Below are 27,586 nucleotides of genomic sequence, written 5' to 3'. Positions count from 1 at the left end.
GATACTGACAAGCCAAAATGAGACAGGCAAACGGTGACCTGTAGTCACCTTTAACCACGTGAAGCCTGACTGGCTCAGTCACATGTTTGAAGTTGAAGTCATCTGACTGACAGAATGTTGACTTAAGTGCAGTGAAACCTTCTTTTAAAACTGAAAATCAGCTCTGCTAAAATTAAGTCCCCCTGTGGGGTTGACAGTACACAGAACTGCCAAACGCCAGCAGACACAAAAGTGCAAAAAAAAATCCCTGAACTTCATCATAGCAAACATGGAACACTAATGTTAAACATGTGACAATTCATAGACCAATAACCGTACCGCTTCTTGTTTCAGTTATGAAGCATGTGTGCTCAATGTGGTTGCGTATAAAATGCTAAATGTATAACAAAATGGTTCTTAATATGCAGTACAGTGACTACAGGTGGTATGCCAAACCTTTTAGGGAATGTTACATACACAAACAGGAAAAAGTCTGGGAATAATTGTGCTTTCACTCAATTCATTGTTATGATCATCATCATCATCATCATCACTATTATATATATATTGTAATAGCCAAGTGGCCTCTGTGTGCATCCGTGCGGCTTTGATCACGCCAAAACCGGGGAGAGCTGACATTTGCTGTTTGGTATGCTTATGTATTTTGGTTCAATGATTAACACTGCAAAAAAGGAAAGTTGATAGGACAAATATTTTTGAAGAAATTCACAATTTCAGCTAACCAGTAAACAATAGATGTTGTGCTGCAATGCACCATGGGAGTTTGGGTTTTGGGGGTTTTAGTGTTCTTATTGTGGTTCATGTTAGTTTAACAGTGTTGTTAGTGTTATTGATTTATTGTGTTTTTGGAGATAAATTGGTTTAGTCAATTTAGTTAAGTCTCATGTTGCCGGTACATGAGTGAGAAATGTAGTGCGTTTGATGTCTTCCACCACTGTCTCTGTTTCTGCAGGTCTAAAATTAGAAGCACCTGCTTGTGGCAGGTGGCCACTAGGTGGCGTGTATGCTTTGGCCGTCTTTACCGAGCCGGGTCCAGAACTTGCAGCTTGTTGTCATTGACAACCACACAGTCAGTTGCTCCATCTCATTCACAAACAGTATGCATGTTTATCATGTTACTAGCGTGCAGTACACCAACTTTATTCAACATGGACACAAGATTTATTTTAGAAATATCTGATCTTTTCAGTTTCTCACTTGGTATGCAGGTGCTGTATGTGTCGTTTTTCAGGTTTGAAAAGACCTTATATGTACCTGTTTCCAAGAAAATAATAAATAAATAAATAAATCCCCCCGCATAATTAACAGAAAATAAAAGGGTTGCATTCCTCTTCTAAAACTTGTTGAGGTCTAAGGTTCTAAAAACAAGATGGACTCACACACCATTCCAACTCATTATACAAGCTTTGCATGATTTATTCCCACCCTTGAAAATATCAGCTACCTATTTTATAAACACTACCCAATCTAGAGCGCATGGATCCCCACGGGCAACATGCTAGTTATCATTATTGGCTAAAATTATGCCCTCATTGCTATGAAGCAAAGCATATTTCTTTTTAAATAAACAATTTGCTCTTGCTTTAAATATATGGAATGATTTTTGGCCTTCAAATGGTGATGGAATCTTGATTAATTAGAATGACTTGGAATATTATTCCAAAACAATTTAGTCCTGGTTTAGATACTGAAAAGGGATTCATAAGATTTTATTCAATTAGATGTTTTGGCTTCTTCTCAGCATGAATTTAAAAAAAGCTGTTAATATATAATTACCTACATAACCTTTGTTATATTGAGGGTACACATTTTAGTTTGTTATACTGACAATGCAAACAATTGCACACATTCCTGTATTTTTTTTCTTTTACATGTTAATGTTGCTGAGGTGGACCGTTTAAGGGTGTCTTGGGAAATTTTAAAATCCTCCAAAGTGTGGGAGCAAAGTAACAGAGGAAGGATTTGAAATTTTTTACTTGAAAAGCACACATGTGGTGCATTAAATTCATTTGAATATGGCCAATTTTCACTGTCATAATAAATATCTCAACATATGACCAAGACAAATAAAAATCGAGAGCAGTTAATGAAATGAAGTCTTAGTTGATCTGGAGTTGTTCTATACATATAGTCAATAATAACTATAATATTATTTGCTGAAAAAGCCATATTTGACCAGTAGATGTTAGTATGACAATGAGCTGCTGTGGCGACACATAACGAAGCAGGTAGAAGAAGATAACCCTCCCAAATAATGAAGCTTTTAGCAACTTTTACACCAAACAACGCTTAAAAGAAACATGTTTAATCTTGTTACATCACAATGTTCTGCGACATTTTCTTCTGGTCAGTGTTTACCAATGATAACATTACACCACAACAAGCTGTCCCTGAATCAGCACCAACGAAGCAATACTTCACGACCAAGTCATACTAATGCATGCTTCAAACACGACTCCGCCAATTTCGGGCAGCAAGCGAGTTTCTGTTGCAGCAGCAATTGTATTTTAAAGCTTAAAACTGTATTCAAGATACAGATCAGTACAACTTGTGAATGCTCACTTAAACTCATTCCAGTTCTGAACACGTTCGAAATTTTCTGGATGTCATTCGGACACCTATCCACCCCTCAGTGCAGATAAAGCTGACGTAGCTGAGAATCAAGTGAGTTCTGGGGGAGAAGAAAAAAAAACAAAAAAAAAACCATTGGATGAATTTTGTTCAGTGGTATGCCTGTTCGGGAGGACTCAGGTGGGAGCTTCTGTGGGGGAGGAGGTGCATGGAGTTGTGGTTCAGGCTGTTATGGTGCAAAACTCAAGCAGGTGCAACAGCAGCTTCACTGAAGGAAGGTGGAGGTGCACACTGCATGTGATCACATGTCAATCTGCATACTGTGCACGTGTGTGTCCTGACCTGCAGGCGGGGCAGCCGCCCACCACGACTACAGAGGGCTGGATGATTGCGTATGTCCCACTATAGGGCTGCTGGGATACGGCAGGGGTCATCTGGGCTGATGGGTACCCTGTGGTTAAAAAACAGTGGCATGCATCAATCTACACAGCTACAAAGATTAGCAAAGCACAACTGGAATTTTCATTATTATTATTTACATTTAATTTTAGAATGAATATTGGTTTGGCTACAGACTGTAACCCAAATCTGTGCAGACATTCTAGAATTTTTTTCTAGATGAATCAATAAAAAAAAAAAAAATGTCAATAACAAAAGTAATCGTTAGCCGTCATCAGTATTTATAAGTAGAGCTGCATGTATTTACTATTTTGATAATCAATTAATTGCTTCCATGTCTTTTTTTTATGTCCAAATGTTCCAATTTCAGGTTCTTAAATGTGGATTATTTATGGTTTCTTTACTCTGACAAAATACTGGTACCAGTATCTTTGTTTTGTGGACAAAACAAGACAATTGAGAACATCTTGCTAATCAACATTTTTCGTCTCAATGAGATTAACCTGGTTAAATAAAGGTTAAATTAAAAATCATTTTCTGTATCAATCAAGTAATTAATTAATCAACAAAAAAGACAGATTAATCAATAGTGAAAATAATTGTTAGTTGCAGCCCTATTTTTAAGTATTCCTAATTTTGGTAATGGAATTGTGAGACAAACTACGTCTAACAAACTACCCTACAAAGCAACAGCTTAATACGTAAAACAGATTGAAAGGCAGTAAGAATGTTTTAAATTATTTCAAGCTCTCTGCTGAACTGTCAGGTACTTTGAGCCAAACTGCATTCAAAATGTTGTGGCATAAAAGTTACTTTAGGCAAAACTCTTACTACAACTGAAGGAAATTTAACCATTTTTATAACCTGTTAAATATGTAAATCATGTATCCTGCCAAAATATCAAGAGTTTCGGTTGATACAACTTAATCATGAAGAGTTTTACATTATTGTAAATTGAACATTAAGGGTTTCATACTTAGAACAAAAAACAAATTAAAAAGCCCTGTAAAAACATGATTTTAGTCACTGAAAAACAATCCTGAATGGGCCTAATTATTGGTTATTTTTCAGTATTTACTGGCATTTTATGGGCCGTAAACCCAAAATTAACTGAGAATGGTAAATAATGCAGTTTGGTTACTAAAACACAACCAGCTTTCCCCAAAATATTCTGTGTTCAGTCCCGTTTACAGCCAGGATGTCACGAGCTCTAGAGATAAAGTTTTACAGAATCACAGATTTGTTCCACAAACGCTCACAGGCCATATTGATTTTACAGTTATATTTACATGACAGTGACCTTTGTTACAACACTTAAACACCAGTAAATGTTTTTTAATCTGTTACAGACCGTCAGCAGTCATTAAAACATCAGGAATACATGGACATTTTGAATAAACTGTTACCCAGTGAAACCGAGTCTGAACAAGTGATGATAAGGATCAGAAAGTCTTTTCCCCCCCCCCAAAGTATCTGCAGGTCTGGACCTGAACCCATGAAAGATCCTGTGCAACTTTATTTCTGCTATTATTACTGTTTATCTGCGATGGGCTTAAATGCTACAGTTAGCATGTTGGAAGCTCCGCGGGTAAAGCGGAGCCACGATTTGATCTGAAACTTATTGAATTAACCTTCCCAGAATTACACACAAACGTAATAATAAACAACCAGATATGTAGGCATCTGGACCAAAACAACAGCCTAATTGTCTTCTCCAACAAAAGATACAGTCATCATTGATCATATGAATGCAAAACTTTTGTTTTTGTTCCCATTGTGATTACATTGTATGCCATCTAAAATTTCTTCGAGAGAAAAATGTTTGTTCAAGTTTTGTTCACAAATTTCTTAAAGTCTGTTTGTGAGCACTCCACCTGTGCCTGGCTGGTGTGGCACATAAAGATGGTGATTAAACAGCATGATCATTGCACATAATGTCCCTTGAACTGATCACAATAAAAGCCCACTTTAAAATGTGCATTTTTTATCATGTAATACCACAGATGTCACAAGATGTGAGGGATTGCGTAACTGGCATACTGACTGCTGAAGTGTCCACCACAGCTGTTGCCTGTGAACTTTAAACCATTTGAAAGTAATTTGCAAGATCGCCCAGTCATCAGTTTAGACAGCTCCCTTCAAAAAACAAAACACACACACAAAAAAAAAAAAAAAAAAACCTTTGATGAGTCCACAATCTTCTATGCTAGTGTACTTTATCACACTGAGCAGAACATATCGGCCAACCAAATTATTTCTTGTTAAATGCCTAGTTCCTGTCAGTTTCTTTAGTGCGGCCAGAGAGAATGTCGTACCGAGAAGGGAAGATCTGATGCATTTTAGACAACAGCCAGTTGGCAGCGCTGTGGAAGTACTGCTGCTATCTTGAACTATCGATGTTATCATCAGGGCATTTCCAGACTTGCAGTCTAGTTTTTGGTCACTTTTCAAGTTTTTTTTTTTTTTTTTTTTTGTGTACCTCCCACACATATACATTTTTAGACACCATTTCTTGCATGCATGAGCCAGTTGACACAAGGTATGAAATTATATATAAAAAGTAAGATAAATCTTTAATTAGTCTTTTAATTACTTCTAATTACAGTGTGACTCGTGTTACACCAAAAGTCCACTGTTTCCTGAAAAAAGTTATTTTATATCTAGAAAACTAAAAATGCAAGATAAACAGACACACAAAAAAACATCTTGCCTAATTTTTCCATTCAGCATGGAAATCCCCACCAGCTCCCCAGACAGTGTAATAACACACTTTTTTTTTATCTCAGTGGATCATTAATGCCATTTATTTTCACTGCGGGTAGAATGCTGAAGAGATGACAGATGGCTGTGGTGAACACTGATCGTGAATAAAAGGAGTGCTGTTACGCTGACAAAACAACTGCAAAAAGGACTTTCAGCTTTTAAAATAAGTGATTTTTTTTTCTTCTTGTTGCCGGCTAAAAACACACCTGGAGCAAACACTGACGGATTTCTTTAATAATGCTGTGGATACTCATGCGCAATTTTCACAATGAGGAATTAAAGTATTTCTAGTCCTCTTATGTGTACAACAGTTTTCATCAGGCTGCGATGGTGAGTCCGATAGAAAGAACACCAACATGTCAGATTAAAAAACAAAAAAACAAAAACATAATTTAGTCTGTGTGCTGGGGTAGCCAGCAGGTCTGCTTCAAATTATGCAAACTTTTTGTTAAATAAAAAAAAAGAAAAAAAAAAAAAGAAAATACAGAATTTAACAGCAATTTTTCTTGTTCACTAGCTGGGGATTTGTTTAGAATGGAAATTATTCACATTAACAGGACTGGGTTCAGATCGATTTCAGACAGAAATATGAGGTCCATACTGCACTCTAATGACCACACATTCAAGATGTTGAGCTAATGTGAAGCAACGCAAATACAAAGGAAAGTATAATATTCCAACGTCAACTTTGATTTCTGATGAAGTTTCACAATGCTGTCAATACATCAAATCATTTTATGGATGTGTACAGTTGCATGAACTGTTTGATTTGACAATGGCATTAGGAGGCTCATTACATGTTATGAATCTGTTACTAAGTGAAGTCACAATCTCAACATGCACAATGAATCCTGGGTACCCCCAAAGGTCACCCGTGATAAATTTGACCTGGGAGGAATAAGCCGCCAATGTTTTGATAGCGGCATAGAAAAGGTCAATGTAAAAAGTGATGGAAAAGTTGACTTAGGACACGATTTTGGACAGAAGAAATTAATGGAAATGGATGATATGGAGATGAGTTTGGATGATCTTCAACGATGGACAGTGGTGAATTTAAAAGCATTTTGAAGTAATGAGGAAAAGCAAAGAGGAGTTGGTGGCATGAGCGTTCAAGAAATAAACATAGTCATCTTGTATCACCAATGACAGGGAAATAATATCAGACCCCATGAAGACTGAAAGAAAAGTGGACAGGGGAGAAGGATGGAGTGGGTAATCTTCTACAATATTTATTTGACTGAATTAAGCAGCTATGTTTGTAACAAAATCTTGCTAAAGCAGTTGTTATGATCTGTGTAAACAAATATGGGCATTCGTGTTTCCAGCAAACAGTGGTATCAAAGCTCATTCAAATGTCACATTTACGTCAATCAAAAACAGCAATTTTAAGAAAACAGTTCTAATAAGCTTCTACAACCCCTGGCAAAAATTATGTAATCACCAGCCTCGGAGGATGTTCATTCAGTTGTTTTAAGTTTGTAGAAAAAAAGCAGATCACAGACATGACACAAAACTAAAGTCATTTCAAATGGCAACTTTCTGGCTTTAAGAAAAACTATAAGAAATCAGGGAAAAAAATTGTGGCAGTCAGTAACAGTTACTTTTTTAGACCAAGCAGAGGGAAAAAAAATATGGAATCACTCAATTCTGAGGAAAAAATTATGGAATCATGAAAAACAAAAGAACGCTCCAACACATCACTAGTATTCTGTTGCACCATCTCTGGCTTTTATAACAGCTTGCAGTCTCTGAGGCATGGATAAGAAAAGTGTCCAAAATATCAACGTAAACTTGTGCATTTATTGATGATGTAATGACAGCCATCTCCTCAGTGCCTTTACCTGACATGCAGCCCCATATCATCAATGACTGTGGAAATTTACATGTTCTCTTCAGGTAGTCATCTTTATAAATCTCATTGGAACGGCACCAAACAAAAGTTCCAGCATCAACACCTTGCCCAATGCAGATTCGAGATTCATCACTGAATATGACTTTCATCCAGTCATCCACAGTCCACGATTGCTTTTCCTTAGCCCATTGTAACCTTGTTTTTTCTGTTTAGGTGTTAATGATGGCTTTTGTTTAGCTTTTCTGTATGTAAATCCCATTTCCTTTAGGCGGTTTCTTACAGTTCGGTCACAGACGTTGACTCCGGTTTCCTCCCATTCGTTCCTCATTTGTTTTGTTGTGCATTTTCGATTTTTGAGACATATTGCTTTAAGTTTTCTGTCTTGATGCTCTGATGTCTTCCTTGGTCTACCAGTATGTTTGCCTTTAACAACCTTCCCATGTTGTTTGTATTTGGTCCAGGGTTTAGACACAGCTGACTGTGAACAACCAACATCTTTTGCAACATTGCGTGATGATTTACTCTCTTTTAAGAGTTTGATAATCCTCTCCTTTGTTTCAATTGACATCTCTCGTGTTGGAGCCATGATTCATGTCAGTCCACTTGGTGCAACAGCTCTCCAAGGTGTGATCACTCCTTTTTAGATGCAGACTAACGAGCAGATCTGATTTGATGCAGGTGTTAGTTTTGGGGATGAAAATTTACAGGGTGATTCCATAATTTATTCCTCAGAATTGAGTGAGTCCATATTTTTTTCCCTCTGCTTGGTCTAAAAAAGTAACCGTTACTGACTGACAATTTTTTTTCCTGATTTCTTATAGTGTTTCTTAAAGCCAGAAAGTTGCCATTTGAAATGACTTTAGTTTTGTGTCATGTCTGTGATCTGCTTTTTTTCTACAAAATTAAACAACTGAATGAACATTCTCCGAGGCCGATGATTCCATAATTTTTGCCAGGGGTTGTATAAAATATTACCGGTTCATTTCACAGAACAATACTAGTGCAGCAGATAACAGGATATTTACAGAGGAATCCTTCAAATCTGGAAAGAAGCACCAAAGTTGGCACAAATACTCCTTAGACATAACGCTTTTGAAAAAACTGAGTACCCACTTGAATTTTCAGTAGGCGGCCAGGTAGGGGTCAATTGAAGAATTACACAGGGGTCAAAATTTAAAAATGTTTCAAATCATATTGAAAGCTATACCACATTATTTGTCTGATCACAACGATACCAAAAAGGTATAGTTTGGACTATCTATGACTGAATGTTATGGAGTTATGGGGTAAAAACAGCAAGAATGGTAACAAAGGTCAGCATTAGTTTGTACAGGGGTTAGATGTTAAAGCTGCTCTAAATATTGAAAAATGTGATGCAAATTATTGGTTGAGTTAATGGGGTTTTAAAACGGAATAGTTTGCACTATGTGGCATGCTTAGTTATCATGTTACAGGGTAACATATGTCACATGTCATAGAATCCAATGGACGTCGACATTGCTCTACCTTTACCTTGCAGACCAAGCATTCAACAGTCAAAACTATTTCATTTATTAATCCTATTAGTTCAACCAATAATTTGCACCACTTTTTACAAAAATTGGAGCAACTTTAACTTCTAACCCCTGTACAAACTGATATTGACCTTTGTCACCATTCTTGTTGTTTTTACCCCATAACTCCATATCATTCAGTCATAGATAGTCCAAACTATACCTTTTTGGTATAGTTGTGATCAGACAAATAATGTGGTACAGCTTTCAATATGATTGGAGCATTTTTAAATTTTGACCCCTGTGTAATTCTTCAATTGACCCCTACCTGGCCGCCTACTGAAAATTCAAGTGGCTACTCAGTTTTTTTCGAGAGAGTAATGTTTAAGGAGTATTTGTGCCAACTTTGGTGCTTCTTTCCAGAAATGAACAACTGTTACAGTTATCTGCTCCACTATACCTGAAATTTGTTGAAATACAACGATATAACAAGTAGCTTCGCTCGGTGTCACAAACATAAACAAACGTTGGCGTCCAGCTTTCAGAGAAACAGCAATCTCTATGTGCGCTAATATGCTCCATTTTCAGTAATTCTACAACTAGTTCACACTAAATTTGCTAAGAATGGAAGAACAGGCACCCAATGTTTGATATTTTCACAATATTTTTATATGCCACAGATTTGAAGCCTGTAAAACATTGTCAATATGTATGCAGATTACACCAGCACCGTTCTATTTCCGACGGAACTTTAGTCACACTGCACATGCTCCTGCTGAGATAGCGACTTCACTTATTCTACCCATGCATTGTTGTACTTATTTTACTGATTCAAAGTATGAGGAAGAGACGAGAACACAATAAGTTCACTCTGTAGCAGCTGCAGTGATCTTGGTTCCTTTTGACAGCCACACAGTCTGACAGGTTTATCCAAATTGGTAGTCACAGAACGGTGCCATGGGGGAATCTGTCACTATGGGGCGTTGTATTGAGCTTCGCCTCTTAGTACTCTATTCTCTTTGATGTGGATGTGACACAAAGTCAATACTCCAGATATTAATTTAATAAAATGTCCAGTAGAGCTGCAATGACTAATTGACAATTGACTTTTAAATTTAATCTAGAGCTATTTTGATATTCAATTAATTGTTTTGACCCCCTGATAAACTGACGTCCTGTCCAGGGTGTACCCCACCTCTCACCCTATGACTGCTGGAATAGGATACAGCCCCCGTGACCCTTAACTGAAGTAAGCAGGTATAGAAAATCAATGAATGAATCAATTAGTTGTTTTGAGTCACTGTCTCAATCAAACAATATTTATTTATTTATTTTAACATCTTAAACCCTAGACTCCCCAAATTTGCGGACTTGCCCTGTTTTGGAACATTTGAACACTCATAACTAACCAATGCTGACACCAACATACACTTATTATACATCAAAATGTCAAGCAAAGTCTCCTCTACAAAAGTATCGACTTCAATCACATATCAACTAACCACAGCTGAAATGCCAAGCAAATAAAGACATAAATCGGAATTCATTTGTTGGGAAAAAAAAAAACTCATTTACTGCTACCAAGTATTATTTACTTTCAATTTTTTGCATCCACAATATCCCCTAGGACCTGTCTTTTAGCTGATCCAAACTTTTGCATTCTTGACCTTGTACCAGCTGAGAAATAAATCATAATGTATGGGTATGTGATTTTGGTGAAAGAGGCTCTAGGGCTTAAGGGGTTAAATAAATAAATAAATAATGCTTGATTTCAGCTTCTTAAATGTGAATATTTTATTAATCGATTTACTACTAACTGGCAGTAAAGTAAGTACGAGGTCTGTCCGAAAAGTAACGGACCTTTTTATTTTTTTCAAAAACTATATGGATTTGAATCATGTGCGCTTGCATCAGCAAAGCTTGAACCTTCGTGCGCATGCGTGAGTTTTTTCACGCCTGTCGGTTGCATCATTCGCCTGTGGGCAGGCTTTGAGTTAGTACTGGTCCACCCCCCTCGTCGGATTTTCATTGTCAGGGAAATGGCTGAGCAACTGCCGCTTTGCTCCATGAAAATTTTTTCAGAAACTGTGTGAGACAGCCAGGTGGAAACCATTCGGAAAATTCAGATGGCTTTCGGTGAAGATTCTATCGGCGTCACACAGATTAAGGACGATTACAACTGGATTAAAGATGGCCCACAGCGGCGGAGGGCGCGCCGCGCTTCGAGCGGCCATCGACAGGCTGAAACGACCACATCATTTCCAAAGTGAAGGCTGTGTTGATCCGGGACATTGTGTGACTACCAGAGAAATCGCAGAAAATGTGGACATCAGCACTTTTGCGGCACATTCCACTGTTACAGGAGATTTTGTAATGAAAGACGTGCGTAGGAATTTGCGCGTCGGGACGGAGCCGCTCATGGTGCACAACAAAAAAACACCTCCATGTTGGAAGTCTCACAGGACATGTTGTGGCATGCCCAGTTGTTACACAATTTCTCAGATACTCACTCGACTGAAAAGCCACCAAAAGCCGTCTGAATCTTCCGAATGGTTTCCAACACGGAGGTGTTTTTTGTTGTGCGCCATGAGCGGCTCCGTCCCGACGCGCGAATTCCTCCGCACATCTTTCTTTACAAAATCTCCTGTAACAGTGGAATGTGCCGCAAAAGTGCTGATGTCCACATTTTCTGTGATTTCTCTGGTAGTCACACAACGTCCCGGATCAACACAGCCTTGACTTTGGAAATAATCTGGTCGTTTCAGCCTGTCGATGTCCGCTCGGTGCGCCGCGCGCCCTCCGCCGCTGTGGGCCGTCTTTAAAAAGGTTTTAACACTCCTTAATCCGTGCGACGCCGACAGAATCTCCACCGAAATCCATCTGAATCTTTCGAATTGTTTCCACCTGGCTGTCTCACACAGTTTCTGAAAAAATTTTCATGGAGCAAAGCGGCAGTCGCTCAGCCATTTCCCTGACAATGAAAATCCGACGAGGGGGCTGGACCAGTGCTCACTCAAAGCCTGCCCACAGGCGAATGACGCAACCGACACGCATGAAAAAACTCATGCATGCGCACGAAGGTTCAAGCTTGGCCGATGCAAGCGCACATGATTCAAATCCATATAGTTTTTGAAAAAAATAAAAAGGTCCGTTACTTTTCGGACAGATCTCGTATCTTTGGGCTGCCGACAAAAAAATAAAAAATAAAATAAATAAATAAATAAATAAATAAAAACTTATTTCAAAATGTCATCTCGGACTCTGAAAAACATTAATAGACATTTTTCAATTTTTTGACATTTTATAGCCCAAACACCTAATCAAGAAAATCAATGTATTTATTATAAAAAAAAAAAAAAACTGTCATTACTTGCTGTCCTAGTGACCAGACGCACATGCTGGAATTTATCATAAATTTCAAGAATGTGTTCGTAACTACACTGTACAATTTTAAGGTCCAGGCACACAGTATTAAATTAGAACATGGTTACAGTTACAGCAGCCGTAACCCTAAATCTTGGGGCTATGCTTACGAAAGCCGCCGTAATTGAGTTCTGTGACTTTGTGCTTGTTGCTATCTCCTTGTTTGTACAGCGGTCAGTATCCCTGCCTGTTATGTAGGAGACCGAGATTCGATTCTCTAACAGGGAGAATAACACTTTTTTTTTCATTCCTTTCATATCAACCAACATTTCCTGTTTCAGTTATTCTTTTGGTTCATGTATATCTTGAAGATTTGGGTTATTTGGGCTATTCCAAGCATTTAACCTCGAGGGGTAGGCTTTCACGGTGAAAATATTGCCGAACTCAATACAAATACATGTAATTTGGTCACTTTTAAAATGGGTAAGACTCATCAATATGGTCAATTTAATCTACAATGGTTCATTTCAGGTCAGCTTGGTGTATAAATCTCATCGTTCCATTGTAGGTGTCAGCTGGCCGTTAGAAGCAAGTTAGAGACAATAAAAAGCCAGCTGATTTCAATAAAACAACATACAGACCGAGTTTGTTTTCACCAAGCGGCCAGTCACAGAAGCACAAATTCTCACCTTCGGATTCGCCACTTTGCCAAAGTGAAATAGCGCTGTCCTTGAGAATTAGGATTACGGTGTCACATCACCGCCATAATAATATGATTTGATTTTTATTTGTATAAAAATTTAAACGTGTAAGATAATACCGTATAAAAATGTATTAAATAAATACAGATACATAAATGTACAGGGTAACACAAAAAAAAAACATAAAGCACTTGTTTCCATTGTGGCCCAACAAGAAATAAAACACACATCAACATGACAAGCAAACAAAGACAAATATGACCGTAGGAAGGTCCAACAAACAAACACAATTAATTTAATAATAAATAAATTGACTATTTTCTAGTTGGGACATTTTGCAAAATAAAAAGTATTTAACCCTGTTTTTAAATAAGGACTTTGAATCACAGACTAATTTGACGAGGTAGACTGTTAAAAAGCTTAGCACCGGTGTACATAAAACTGGAAGCACCAAAGGATTTAACATGGGGAATGACTAGAGACAAGTTGCTGGACCGTGTGTTCATGCGATGTTGGTCGGCTGTGAACTTGAAAGAAGAGGACAAATGAGGGGATTGGCTATTTACGATGTTAAACACATGATTAAGTTGGCAACATATCGACCTGTCTGAATTCAGCTGGACCTATATGGGTCCGAAGATGAGCAGAGAGGAGGAAACATATAATTTTGTTCTGCATAATCTGTAACCTCCCCTGGTTTCGCTTGGTCAGGCCATCATATTAAGCAGAAGTGGCATAATCCATAGGACACTGTATTAGGGCTGACAACAGATGTTTTTTTTTGTATGTTGATCCAAATCTTTGGCCTGTCTATATAAGAACTTTAATTTTGCATTGGATTTGCTGATCACTTTATCAGCTATCAAATCACCAGACAGGGTCTGGTCTAGGTCCAGACCAATGTATTTTACACAGGATTTACTGATAATTTTGTTGCCAGCACATGATACGTCAACAGTGTCATTTACCAGGAGTCATTTTTTTGGATCCGAACAGGATCGATTCTGTTTAACCAAGATGGAGATACAGTTTGTTGTCAATTAACCACTCTAACCAATTCAAGTTCAGAGGACAGGGTTTGCTGAATAGCTGCCACATTTTTACCAGTTACTAATAAAGCAGAGTCATCAGCATACAACAACAGTTTGCAGCAAACTGCTGAGGGCATATCATTCACATATATAAGAAAGAGCAGTGGTCCCAGGATAGAGCCCTGTGGTACCCCGCAGGTAACTATAGCAGGTATAGATAGTGTGCCCCCTATATCCACAGTCTACGGCCTTCCATCAAGGTAGGATCTGAACCATTCTATGGTTGATCAATTGAATCCCAAGGCTTTAAGTTTATGTACGCGAATTTCATAGTCCACAGTGTCAAAGGCTTTTTGTAGATCCAACAGGGTCATATCTATGTAACTGCCTTTGTCTTGTTGTGATTTGACAAAGTCCAATAGGTGGATAAGACATGTATCTGTGGAATATTGTGATCTGAAACCAGAGTGAAAATCGTACAATAAATTGTTGTCACCCAGATAGCGATCAACTTGTTCATATACAATTTTTTCAAAGATTTTAGATATATTGCTCAATACCAAGACTGACCTATAGTGCCTGCTTCTGTCTTAAGAGTTCATTTTGAATATAGGAGTGATTCTAGCAGATTTTAAATCAGATGGTAGTTTTCCGCTATGAATCGATAAACTGAGAATATAGGTTCGTGGAGTAGAGAGGAACTTGGCACCATCTTTAAGAAAATCTGCGAGTACAGTGGTCCCTCAGTTATCGCGGGAGTTACGTCCTAAAAATAACCCGCGATAAGCGAAATCCGCAAAGTAGTCAGCACTATTTTTTTGCAATTATTATAGATGTTTTAAGGCTGTAAAACCCCTCACTGCATACTTTATACACTTTTCTCAAACAGGCATTAACATTTTCTCACTTTTCTTTCCTGTGTAAACACTCTCTTTTTTCTTCTGGGCAAGAAGATTATAAACCAGGGGTAGGCAACCTGTTCCAGAAAGAGCCATGAGGGTGCAGGTTTTCTTTGCAGCCACTGACTCCACCAGGTGATTTCACTGATTAACTGATTCCATCAGCTCAAAGTCAATCAATCAATCAATTTTTTTATATAGCGCCAAATCACAACAAACAGTTGCCCCAAGGCGCTTTATATTGTAAGGCAAGGCCATACAATAATTATGTAAAACCCCAACGGTCAAAACGACCCCCTGTGAGCAAGCACTTGGCTACAGTGGGAAGGAAAAACTCCCTTTTAACAGGAAGAAACCTCCAGCAGAACCAGGCTCAGGGAGGGGCAGTCTTCTGCTGGGACTGGTTGGGGCTGAGGGAGAGAACCAGGAAAAAGACATGCTGTGGAGGGGAGCAGAGATCGATCACTAATGATTAAATGCAGAGTGGTGCATACAGAGCAAAAAGAGAAAGAAACAGTGCATAATGGGAACCCCCCAGCAGTCTATGTCTATAGCAGCATAACTAAGGGATGGTTCAGGGTCACCTGATCCAGCCCTAACTATAAGCTTTAGCAAAAAGGAAAGTTTTAAGCCTAATCTTAAAAGTAGAGAGGGTGTCTGTCTCCCTGATCTGAATTGGGAGCTGGTTCCACAGGAGAGGAGCCTGAAAGCTGAAGGCTCTGCCTCCCATTCTACTCTTACAAACCCTAGGAACTACAAGTAAGCCTGCAGTCTGAGAGCGAAGCGCTCTATTGGGGTGATATGGTACTACGAGGTCCCTAAGATAAGATGGGACCTGATTATTCAAAACCTTATAAGTAAGAAGAAGAATTTTAAATTCTATTCTAGAATTAACAGGAAGCCAATGAAGAGAGGCCAATATGGGTGAGATATGCTCTCTCCTTCTAGTCCCCGTCAGTACTCTAGCTGCAGCATTTTGAATTAACTGAAGGCTTTTTAGGGAACTTTTAGGACAACCTGATAATAATGAATTACAATAGTCCAGCCTAGAGGAAATAAATGCATGAATTAGTTTTTCAGCATCACTCTGAGACAAGACCTTTCTGATTTTAGAGATATTGCGTAAATGCAAAAAAGCAGTCCTACATATTTGTTTAATATGCGCTTTGAATGACATATCCTGATCAAAAATGACTCCAAGATTTCTCACAGTATTACTAGAGGTCAGGGTAATGCCATCCACAGTAAGGATCTGGTTAGACACCATGTTTCTAAGATTTGTGGGGCCAAGTACAATAACTTCAGTTTTATCTGAGTTTAAAAGCAGGAAATTAGAGGTCATCCATGTCTTTATGTCTGTAAGACAATCCTGCAGTTTAGCTAATTGGTGTGTGTCCTCTGGCTTCATGGATAGATAAAGCTGGGTATCATCTGCGTAACAATGAAAATTTAAGCAATACCGTCTAATAATACTGCCTAAGGGAAGCATGTATAAAGTGAATAAAATTGGTCCTAGCACAGAACCTTGTGGAACTCCATAATTAACTTTAGTCTGTGAAGAAGATTCCCCATTTACATGAACAAATTGTAATCTATTAGACAAATATGATTCAAACCACCGCAGCGCAGTGCCTTTAATACCTATGGCATGCTCTAATCTCTGTAATAAAATTTTATGGTCAACAGTATCAAAAGCAGCACTGAGGTCTAACAGAACAAGCACAGAGATGAGTCCACTGTCCGAGGCCATAAGAAGATCATTTGTAACCTTCACTAATGCTGTTTCTGTACTATGATGAATTCTAAAACCTGACTGAAACTCTTCAAATAGACCATTCCTCTGCAGATGATCAGTTAGCTGTTTTACAACTACCCTTTCAAGAATTTTTGAGAGAAAAGGAAGGCTGGAGATTGGCCTATAATTAGCTAAGATAGCTGGGTCAAGTGATGGCTTTTTAAGTAATGGTTTAATTACTGCCACCTTAAAAGCCTGTGGTACATAGCCAACTAACAAAGATAGATTGATCATATTTAAGATCGAAGCATTAAATAATGGTAGGGCTTCCTTGAGCAGCCTGGTAGGAATGGGGTCTAATAAACATGATGATGGTTTGGATGAAGTAACTAATGAAAATAACTCAGACAGAACAATCGGAGAGAAAGAGTCTAACCAAATACAGGCATCACTGAAAGCAGCCAAAGATAACGATACGTCTTTGGGATGGTTATGAGTAATTTTTTCTCTAATAGTTAAAATTTTGTTAGCAAAGAAAGTCATGAAGTCATTACTAGTTAAAGTTAATGGAATACTCAGCTCAATAGAGCTCTGACTCTTTGTCAGCCTGGCTACAGTGCTGAAAAGAAACCTGGGGTTGTTCTTATTTTCTTCAATTAGTGATGAGTAGAAAGATGTCCTAGCTTTACGGAGGGCTTTTTTATAGAGCAACAGACTCTTTTTCCAGGCTAAGTGAAGATCTTCTAAATTAGTGAGACGCCATTTCCTCTCCAACTTACGGGTTATCTGCTTTAAGCTACGAGTTTGTGAGTTATACCACGGAGTCAGGCACTTCTGATTTAAAGCTCTCTTTTTTAGAGGAGCTACAGCATCCAAAGTTGTCTTCAATGAGGATGTAAAACTATTGACGAGATACTCTATCTCACTTACAGAGTTTAGGTAGCTACTCTGCACTGTGTTGGTATATGGCATTAGAGAACATAAAGAAGGAATCATATCCTTAAACCTAGTTACAGCGCTTTCTGAAAGACTTCTAGTGTAATGAAACTTATTCCCCACTGCTGGGTAGTCCATCAGAGTAAATGTAAATGTTATTAAGAAATGATCAGACAGAAGGGAGTTTTCAGGGAATACTGTCAAGTCTTCTATTTCCATACCATAAGTCAGAACAAGATCTAAGATATGATTAAAGTGGTGGGTGGACTCATTTACTTTTTGAGCAAAGCCAATAGAGTCTAATAATAGATTAAATGCAGTGTTGAGGCTGTCATTCTCAGCATCTGTGTGGATGTTAAAATCGCCCACTATAATTATCTTATCTGAGCTAAGCACTAAGTCAGACAAAAGGTCTGAAAATTCACAGAGAAACTCACAGTAACGACCAGGTGGACGATAGATAATAACAAATAAAACTGTTTTTTGGGACTTCCAATTTGGATGGACAAGACTAAGAGTCAAGCTTTCAAATGAATTAAAGCTCTGTCTGGGTTTTTGATTAATTAATAAGCTGGAATGGAAGATTGCTGCTAATCCTCCGCCCCGGCCCGTGCTACGAGCATTCTGACAGTTAGTGTGACTTGGGGGTGTTGACTCATTTAAACTAACATATTCATCCTGCTGTAACCAGGTTTCTGTAAGGCAGAATAAATCAATATGTTGATCAATTATTATATCATTTACCAACAGGGACTTAGAAGAGAGAGACCTAATGTTTAATAGACCACATTTAACTGTTTTAGTCTGTGGTGCAGTTGAAGGTGCTATATTATTTTTTCTTTTTGAATTTTTATGCTTAAATAGATTTTTGCTGGTTATTGGTAGTCTGGGAGCAGGCACCGTCTCTACGGGGATGGGGTAATGAGGGGATGGCAGGGGGAGAGAAGCTGCAGAGAGGTGTGTAAGACTACAACTCTGTCCAAATCTCACCTCTTTGACTTTGTCTCCAAGTGATATTAACCAGTAAAATCACCTGGTGGAGTCAGTGGCTGCAAAGAAAACCTGCACCCTCATGGCTCTTTCTGGAACAGGTTGCCTACCCCTGTTATAAACAGACACATGCAGAACTCTCCCTTCGCTCACTGCCTCCGGAGGTACGGATGCGGGACCCACAAAGAATCCAAGTCCTCTCTCGGTGGCCACGGAGCTCTGCGGCTGCGGTCAACATCCACATCAAAACAGCGAGCGTAGTCTCTGGACCTGTTGCCAGATTTGGCGCAGCTCCGCACAGCAGACAAGAGGGCAGTGTGAGTGTCCCGCTGCTGCGTTTACCGAGTCCGCAGACTCAATAAGCTCATCGGAGGCAGTGAGAGCAATCGCAGTGATGCCGACCGGTGCCGCGACCGGCCCGCCTGATAAGGACGCAGAACACAATGTGCTGTTAAAAAAAAAGCATGCAAAATTGCACTAAAAAAATCCACGAAACTGCGAGGCCGCGAAAGGTGAGCCGCATTATAGCGAGGGACCACTGTATATTGTCCAGACCGGTTGCCTTATTCAAATTTAGTTTTAACAAATGGTCCAGCACGTTGTCTTCAGCCACTCCCTGCAGACAAAGAGAGTTAGGCTGAATATTTTTACCATTATAAAATTTTTCTATATGTTCTGAATCGTATTTACCAGAACTTTGAGGTAGATGCTAACTAAATTTGAGGCAATTGTGGAAAAATAAGAATTAAAAATATTTGCCACCTGCAATTTGTCAAAAGTAACAATACCATTTTTGACCAGACCTATAATGTGAGCATTCAGTTTTATGGAAGAGCCCAAACTATTTAATACCGTCCACAGTTTTTTTGGTTGTTTTTTATATTCCTCCACCTTATCTTTATAATACTCAGATTTTGCTTTATTCTTCAAATAGCTGACCTTGTTTCTCAGCTCAGTGAATTTACTGTACCAGGAAGAATCCTTTTTTTTTCCACAAATTTGTGAATTGCTTTGGTTTTTCATTAACCATATGATTTCAGGAGACTTCTATGGATCAGAGTTGTTTTTTTTATACGTACAGACTTATATGGAGCAATCTTATCTAGTATAGACATAAAGTTATCTTTAAAACATTTCCATGCACCTTCCACTGAAGTGTTGTGGAGTACATCGCTAACTTACCAAAACATAGTTAGAGTTACTGCAACAATATCCATGGCCTTTAAATTAAGTTCTACTATGGGTTGCCGTGGCCTTTACACCGAGCGCCCTCTGGTGGCCATTTCTGGCTGATGAAAACATCGCCGAGCTCAATACACACACATGTAACTTGGCCACTTTTCAAAGGGGTCGGACTCTTCAATAAAGTCAATTTAATGTACAATGTTTCATTTCGGGTCAGCTTGGTGTATAAATCTCATTGTTCCAGGCAGTGATAGCTATCAGCTGGCTCTTAGAAGCAATTAAAGACTAACAAAACAGCTGATTTCAATAGAGAATCAATACAGTCTAAGCTTGTTTTCATTGGGCGGCCAGTCGCGTAAGTACGAATTCTCGCCTTCGGATTCGCCAATAGTGATATGGCTCTGCAGCAACCCATAGTTTCCTTATTTATTTCCCCATTCAATGATACAGAGAAGAAAAAAAAAAAAAAGAATGGCTCCAGTTTTAAAAATAAGATAACTTTTCTGTTATAGAACAAATAGTGGACAATCAGACATGTCTAATTTCTGGGTTTTCAGAATCACCCCCCCGGATAAATCCTGCAGCCGCCCCTGTGCACTCGCTGCGGAGGAACTTGCCTGGACCGCCCGGGTAGGGCACCGCGTATGGCGGCGGGACCGAGGCGGGGATGGCCCCGTAGCTGTGCTGCTGCGGGCCGCACTCATATGCGCTCGGGACAGTGTTGTAGGCGGGAGGTGCGTCCTGGAGCAACGGTTTGTTGTCCATCATCTCAGCCGACGGAGCGCGCCTTCAAACTTCTTCTCCTTTCTGTAACCTTAACTTAAACCTTCCGCAGCACAATTTAAAAAAAAAAAAAGGGACGGAACTGCTTTCGGACTATTTTGTTAGCCAACGTCCGCTGACACAAAACGAAGACGAGACGCTGCGCAAAAATGAAACTTCGCTCCTCTCCATGCGCCAACTTTGAGTCCGACAGGCGCAACAACCCGGATGTTGGGTAAACGTCCACGTGAAAGACCGGAATGTACCGAAACAGTGTGCTAGTGGTTAATTATAGTCATTGTCCTCTATGTCGTCGCTCGTTTCATGACGAAAGGGTCACCACGGCACCTCAAACTCAGCTGCACGTCACGTCAAAGCCTTTTTTTCCCCCCCTTTCTGGTTATGACAGGAAAAGAATCATGTGACAAGCTCACTGTTGCCATATCTTGTGTGAGAAACAAGCAACGTCTTTGTGAGAACATGTAGCCACAAACCAGCACGTCTCACAAATACATAATAAGGAAATATTATTTTCGTAGCACATTTAGAAAACTTTAACATGCTGAACATGCGTAAAAAAAAACACATCAAACCTCAAAAACATGAAAAAAGAATTAAGCAAAAATTGAAATAATTAAAATCATACATTTATAAACAGTAGAAAACTGATGAGGTTATTGTTTCCATCTCACTCTGTCCTCTGTAACTTTATCAATCAAACCAATCACATGCATGTCCTCCCTCACCACATCCATAAACCTCCTCTTTGACCTTCCTCTTCTCCTGCCTGGTGGCTCCATCTTCAGCATCCTTCTCCCTATATACCCTGCACCTGTCCAAACCATCTCAATCTCACCTCTTTGACTTTGTCTCCAAACAGTCCTATTCCACTATTCCACCAGGCTCCCTCTCATTCACACCCATGCACTCAGTCCTGCTCCTACTGACTTTCATTCCCCTTCTCTCCAGAGCATATCTCCACCACTCCAGGCTAGACTCAACCTGCTCTCTACTGTCACTGCTCTCTCAGATCACAATGTCATCTGCAAACATCATAGTCCATCAACCTGTCCATCACCATTGCGAACAAAAAAGGACTCAGAGCTGATCCTTGGTGTAATCCCACCTACACTTTAAATTAGTCTGTCTCCCACCTTAAATGAGTCTGTCATTCATACTGCGCATCTCTCCGCTGTCACACAATCCTTGTATATGTCCTACACTACCTTCACATACTTAACTGCCACTCCAGACTTCCTCAAACAATACCACAATTCTTCTCTTGGCACCCTGTCATAAGCTTTCTCTAAATCCACAAACACACAATGTAACTTCTTCTGGCCTTCTCTATACTTCTCCATCAGGGTTCTCAGAGCAAATATTGCATCGTAGTGCTCTTTCTTGGCATGAAAGCATATTGCTGCTCCAGATCTTCACCTGTTTTCTAAGCCTAGCTTCTACTACTCCTTCCCATAACTTAATGCTGTGGCTGATCAACTTTATGCCTCTGTAGTTACTGCAGCTCTGCACATCACCCTTGTTCTTAAAAATAGGAACAAGCACACTTTGTTTCCACTCCTCAGGCATCCTGTCATTTTCCAAGATTTTATTAAACAATCTGGTTAGAAACTTCACTGCCATCTCTCTGAGAGATTTCCATACCTCCACTGAAATGTCATTTGGACCAACTGCCTTTCCACTCTTCATCCTCTTTAGCTGCACTCACTCCTTCCTTACTAATCTCTTGCACTTCCTGATTTACTCTCTCTACATCATCCAGCCATTTCTCTTTCTCATTTTCTATATTCATCGGCTCCTCAAAATATTCCCTCCACCTTTTCAACACATTCTCCTTGCTTGTCAGCACATTACCATCTGCATCTTTTACCATCCTAACCTGCTGCACATCCTTTCCAGTGCGGTCCCTTTGTCTGGCCAATCGGCAAAAGTCCTTTTCACCTTCCTTATGATTCATCTTTTTGTACAGCTTGCTAAATGCCTTATCCTTAGTTTTTGTCACTTTTCTTTTCATCTTAGGCTGCATCTCCTTGTACTCCTGTTTACTTTCCTCATTTCTCTGACTATCCCAATTATTTTTCACCAACCTCTTTCTCTTTAGGCTTTCCTGGACATCTTCATTCCACCACCAAGTCTCCTTGTCTTCCTTCTGCTGTCCAGATGTCACACCCAGTACCTTCCTATCTATCTCCCTCACTGCATCTGCAATACATTTCCAGCTGTCCAAAACTGCTTCCCCTCCATCCAGTGCCTCTCTCACCTGCTCACTGAATTTCACACAACAGTTTTCCTCCTTCAGCGATGGCAATAAACCAAGCAGCTCCTCCCACACTTCCCTATCCAGCTAACTCTGCTGGGTGGATCCGGAGGCATTCCCAAGCCAGCTGGGAAATATAACCCTTTCAATATTAAATTTCATCCATTTTCATCCATTTTCTATACCCGCTTACTCCAGTGAAGGGTCACAGCAGGGGGGCTGGAGCCTATCCCAGCAGTAATGGGGTGTGAGGTGGGGTACACCCTGGACAGGATGCCAAAGGGCCACATATAGACAAACAAACACATTCACACCCACATGCACACCGACAGACAATTTAGAGTTTCCAGTTCACCTAACCTGCATGTCTTTTGGAAGTGGGAGGAAACCGCAGCACACGGAGGGAACTCATACAAACATGGGGAGAACATGCAAACTCCACACAGAAAGGCCACAGGTGGGAATTGAACCCATGACTTTTTAGCTGTGAGACAACAGTGCTGATGACCAAACCACCAGCCATCCTTTTAAATTAAATTTTATTCAGTACTTAATGTTAAACTGCACAACTAAATCTTTTGCAATCATTGTTTGTCTGTTAGTTTGCTTTTTTTGCAGTTGCATGCTGAAGCTGTCGACTAAAAATGAAGCAGTATGTAATTAGGATCAAATTTTTTATGTTTTTTTCAGGTTTATGATGTGCTCAGGGCAGTATGTTTTATTTTATTTAACCTGATTAAATAAAGGTTAAGTAAAATAAATAAAATAAAGGGCAGGGACAGTGTGAGATGGAAACGGCTGATCTACTGTGGCGCCCCCTAACGGGAGCAGCCGAATAAAGATCAAGAGCCAACTAAAAACAAAAATAATTCAAATAGGTTAGTGGGAAAACTAAAATAAACTTTCCGTCATGTAGGATCGCAAAAAGTGTCTCTTAACCGCTTCATACAAATAAGCAGAGCGTGCGTGCGTGCGTGCGTTTTGTTGTTGTTGTTTTTTTTTTGGGGGGGGGGGGGGGGGGACAAAATCACAACATAAATGCAGCCCATTCGCTTTCTGACAACTTATTATTTTGAAGTTTTTGAAATAAGTTGTCGATAGTTCGTATAAGGAGGTTACCTGGCAACACTGGAGTTGCGGCAGTCAGAGGTTTCTTAAAGGGCCAGTTGAGGAAAATAAAAACCTTGTGGCTGCCGTCGGCTGCAGTGCAGCACCACAGCCATAAACTCACTTTGATAGCAGGCTGTTACACCTGCAACTGGCACCAGAATAGAAAATATAACGGAATTGACCTGAAGATTCTGACACGACTGAATTGCTTGTCTTGTGAGTAGAACTGATTGACTTTCAATTTTCACTTTGCTTGAGTTTCATCAAATCCATGTATCACTGAAGTCACCACATTGCCAAATATGTTGCCTTGATTTGTTTTCTGGTTGTTGTTTTTTTTATTCGAGTAAAGCGAGCCTTTAGGGGTCAACTGTTGTGATGCCCCTGTCATAAGGGCTTTTTATGACGTCATACAGATGACTCCATGATAGGCAGCCCATCTGAAAGCCTTCATAAGAAGTGTTGCTCCAAAAAAAAGACTCCCCACAAGTTGCTACTGACTCTGAAATGTTGCAAATAGTCGCTAGTAGAGGTGGGCGGATCGATCCTAATATCGATAATATCAATACCAACGCTGGTATTGATATTAAATGATCCTCGTGTAAAAAGATCAATACTCAACCTTCTTTTCTCTCCCGCACGCACTGACTGCTGCACACGCAGATTGATCAAAGTCTACTCTCTGTCTGTAAGAGCAGCGCTGCGCTGTGTCACACAACACGGAGTAGTGCACCCTTGTATTGTGGTTTGTCAGCCCTCTACCTCAGGAGATTTTGTTTTAAGTTGCGTTGAGTGATATTTTTTAAACAAAAAATGTTGATTGTGATAATAAAGTATTTTGTTGTCACGTACAATGTTTGGCGAAATTCTATCCTAGGTCTTTTGGATCCTTTGGATCTATGAAACTTAAATATGAAAAAGTATCGGTAACGATATCGGCAATACTGGGACCATGTTAGCATGGTACCGGAGTTGTGAAAGTGTAGTGACACGGACCCACAACAGGGGGCATAAATGAACGGACAATAGAAGGAGTTAAATTTGAACACTTTACTGTTGTGAATGCCACAACCACACACAGCAGATTATAGAATAAATACAAAGTCAATGGATAAAGGTGTCGTGTGGGCAGGCTCGACGATAGGAGACGTCCGTCTAGAGAAGAACCGGAACCACACGATTTCCTCCGCCACCGAACCCGAAGGATACTGGAGCCTCCAGGTCACGAGTCCCTCAGGTGGCCACCGTCTCCGCGTGTCGGATCTGGTACTGCTGGCGAAGAGCAAAGACAGTCAAGTGTGGGTGTGTGTACACCCAGTAACAACAACGGTGGGAATTCCACCTCTAACACACACTCGTGCAGCGTCTGTCTATTCACTTATATGGCGGAAAGCAGAGCGAAGCAGTCGCGGCCCACGCCGGTCCTCCGGGGAGACAGCTGCAACAATGTATCTACTGGAATCAGTATTGGAATATTCAGGCTGAGAGTATTACCTCCGTAGAAGAACGATATCTCGGCGACGTGGTGGAGGTGTCATCCTGCTTTTATCCGGGGTGAAGTGCAGATGATCGGTGACAGCTGTCATAGTTGGTGAGTGACAGCTGTCACCTCGGCTGTTCCTGTGAGGCGGCAGCGCCCTCTCGTGCCTGAAGCCCGCACGTCAGGCAGGGCGCCCTCTGGTGGTGGGCCAGCAGTACCTCCTCTTCTGGCGGCCCACACAACAACCGGAACCCCTCCACGCACAAAGGATTATGGGACCCTGACGTCGAGAATAGGATTTTTAATCGCTTAAGCAAGGTTGCTAAATTGGCAACACTAAGAACCACAAAGACTGCACTTCAGTGTTGCACCTATCAGTAGCACTGTCATGCAATTATGTTCCAAAAATCACTCAGACACAGAAGAAGAAATAGACACTTTATCAATCACTGTACTCAGTCAAATGGCTCATTGGTTTTGGTTTTCTGTTTATCAGAAAACCTCCATTCAGGAATTTAAAAATATAATAAACAATGAGAGAATCTTGATGCCCATTTTGTCCCTCCATCTCTTATCTTTCAAACAGCTGTTGCTTTGTCCATATTTGCATCACTTCAGTATTGTTTCTGAAATAGTATTGATCCTCCAAATGCAGCAATTTTGTTTCCATCTGCTTTTGCTGCTGTTCTTCTGACACTCACCAACATGGATTGATGTGGAGTAAAATTCATCCTTCATCATTCTGGTGCATGCTTGAAGTGCCCTGGATGGATTGCTGCAGACAGCAACTGGATTACAACTGCTCTGTACGTTTACTGTTTCCTGGGAACTTTTTTTTTACCATGTGCCTACAGCTAAATTAAACCAAATTTAGGAACAGTGGATTTATTTTTGCATTCATATCAAATTAATTGGAATAAATTAATCAACTTGACTATAATAATACCAGAATCAAAAACAATTTATAGTGTCCTGAATAGAAAATTAATGGTCTTTACAGCAAAGTTGTTGGTTTCTTTTATTTTGGAAGTCTACACGTAGTGACAACATAAATTTTTATCATGATCAGATTCGATATTTTATTTTGAAAGTTTTATATGAAGAAATGTTTGTAAGTTGTGCGGTGGATTTTTCTCATGAAATAAGAAGTGTATATTATTGTGGTGGTCCTTACAGTGATGGACGTAGTTGTTTGTCAGTTTATTTTGAAAGTGTCACCCAGAGAAGGCGCCTCTATGCTATTGTTTTTGACTTTACATTGACGTGGTTGACGTTTTATTTTGAAAGTTATTACCTGGAAAAGTGGTTATATGGTCCTGGCTCTGTCTTTACCGTGTTGCTATTGATTAGTTTTGTTTTGAAAGCTGTTACATGAAGCCGTGTTTATCTAGTATTATGTTTAGCTTTACAGTGATTTGATTTAGGTTATATTTTGACAGGCATTACATGGAGAAGCGTCAGTCTTTATGTAATTCAGTTCCCAACACTGCCCACTTGTGGTCACAATCAGGCGCTACAAAAAAGAGAAATGCAGCTACTGAAATAATGAGTTTTAGTTTCACTCTGTAACCACCAGAGGGCAGTGAAGACCAGAGACGACACATGTAACAGACAGCAACATTTGTCTCAAAGTCCGACAAAGTGGTGCGCATCAGTACTTCTGGGAATGACTTTCAAAATAAACTAAAAGAGTGGCGTTTCTGATCTCCTGTTCTTATCACAACATGAACATCACCCTGACCCGAAATTACTTCTGATGTTTTTGTTTTAATATTCGGGGGAGAAATGGGATACATTTGTTAGAAATGTGAAATGTACAGTAAGATTTCCTGTCTTATTATATGGTTGTGAGACTTGGAGGCTAAGCAGTGACCAAAGGTGATGACAAGATGTCTTTGGGGTTCGGAGACATATCGCCCATGCCATTATCACCTCCATGGCAGTTTGCCTCAACACCATTTTTCTCCTTAATATATAACTGCGTTGTATTGTTAAATTGGAAAAATGTATTTTTTTTCTTTTTTTTTTTTTTCTTTTTTCT

General features: G+C 39.7%; 1 protein-coding gene and 1 long non-coding RNA gene across 2 annotated transcripts in view; one reads left to right on the top strand and one right to left on the bottom strand.

Moving 5' to 3' along the window:
* bri3 (brain protein I3) overlaps positions 1 to 21,033 on the bottom strand; it is a 30,399-nt gene extending 9,366 nt beyond the window's left edge. Inside the window, exons 1-2 of the mRNA XM_034189591.1 lie at positions 20,536 to 21,033; positions 2,914 to 3,022 (exon numbers count right to left, since the gene is read on the bottom strand). Coding sequence (XP_034045482.1) covers positions 2,914 to 3,022; positions 20,536 to 20,686 — 260 coding nt within the window. The 5' untranslated portion in view covers positions 20,687 to 21,033. The remainder of the gene's footprint in view (positions 1 to 2,913; positions 3,023 to 20,535) is intronic.
* On the top strand, positions 402 to 27,360 carry LOC117527293. Its single transcript, XR_004565488.1, has 4 exons — positions 402 to 411; positions 5,423 to 5,498; positions 12,673 to 12,674; positions 27,349 to 27,360. It is a non-coding gene; the product is annotated as an uncharacterized LOC117527293 (long non-coding RNA).
* Positions 27,361 to 27,586: the final 226 nt, after the last annotated feature.

This window comes from Thalassophryne amazonica, chromosome 16 (assembly GCF_902500255.1).
Source record: "Thalassophryne amazonica chromosome 16, fThaAma1.1, whole genome shotgun sequence".
Lineage (NCBI taxonomy): Eukaryota > Metazoa > Chordata > Actinopteri > Batrachoidiformes > Batrachoididae > Thalassophryne > Thalassophryne amazonica.
This window is presented reverse-complemented; position numbering and strand designations above follow the sequence as displayed.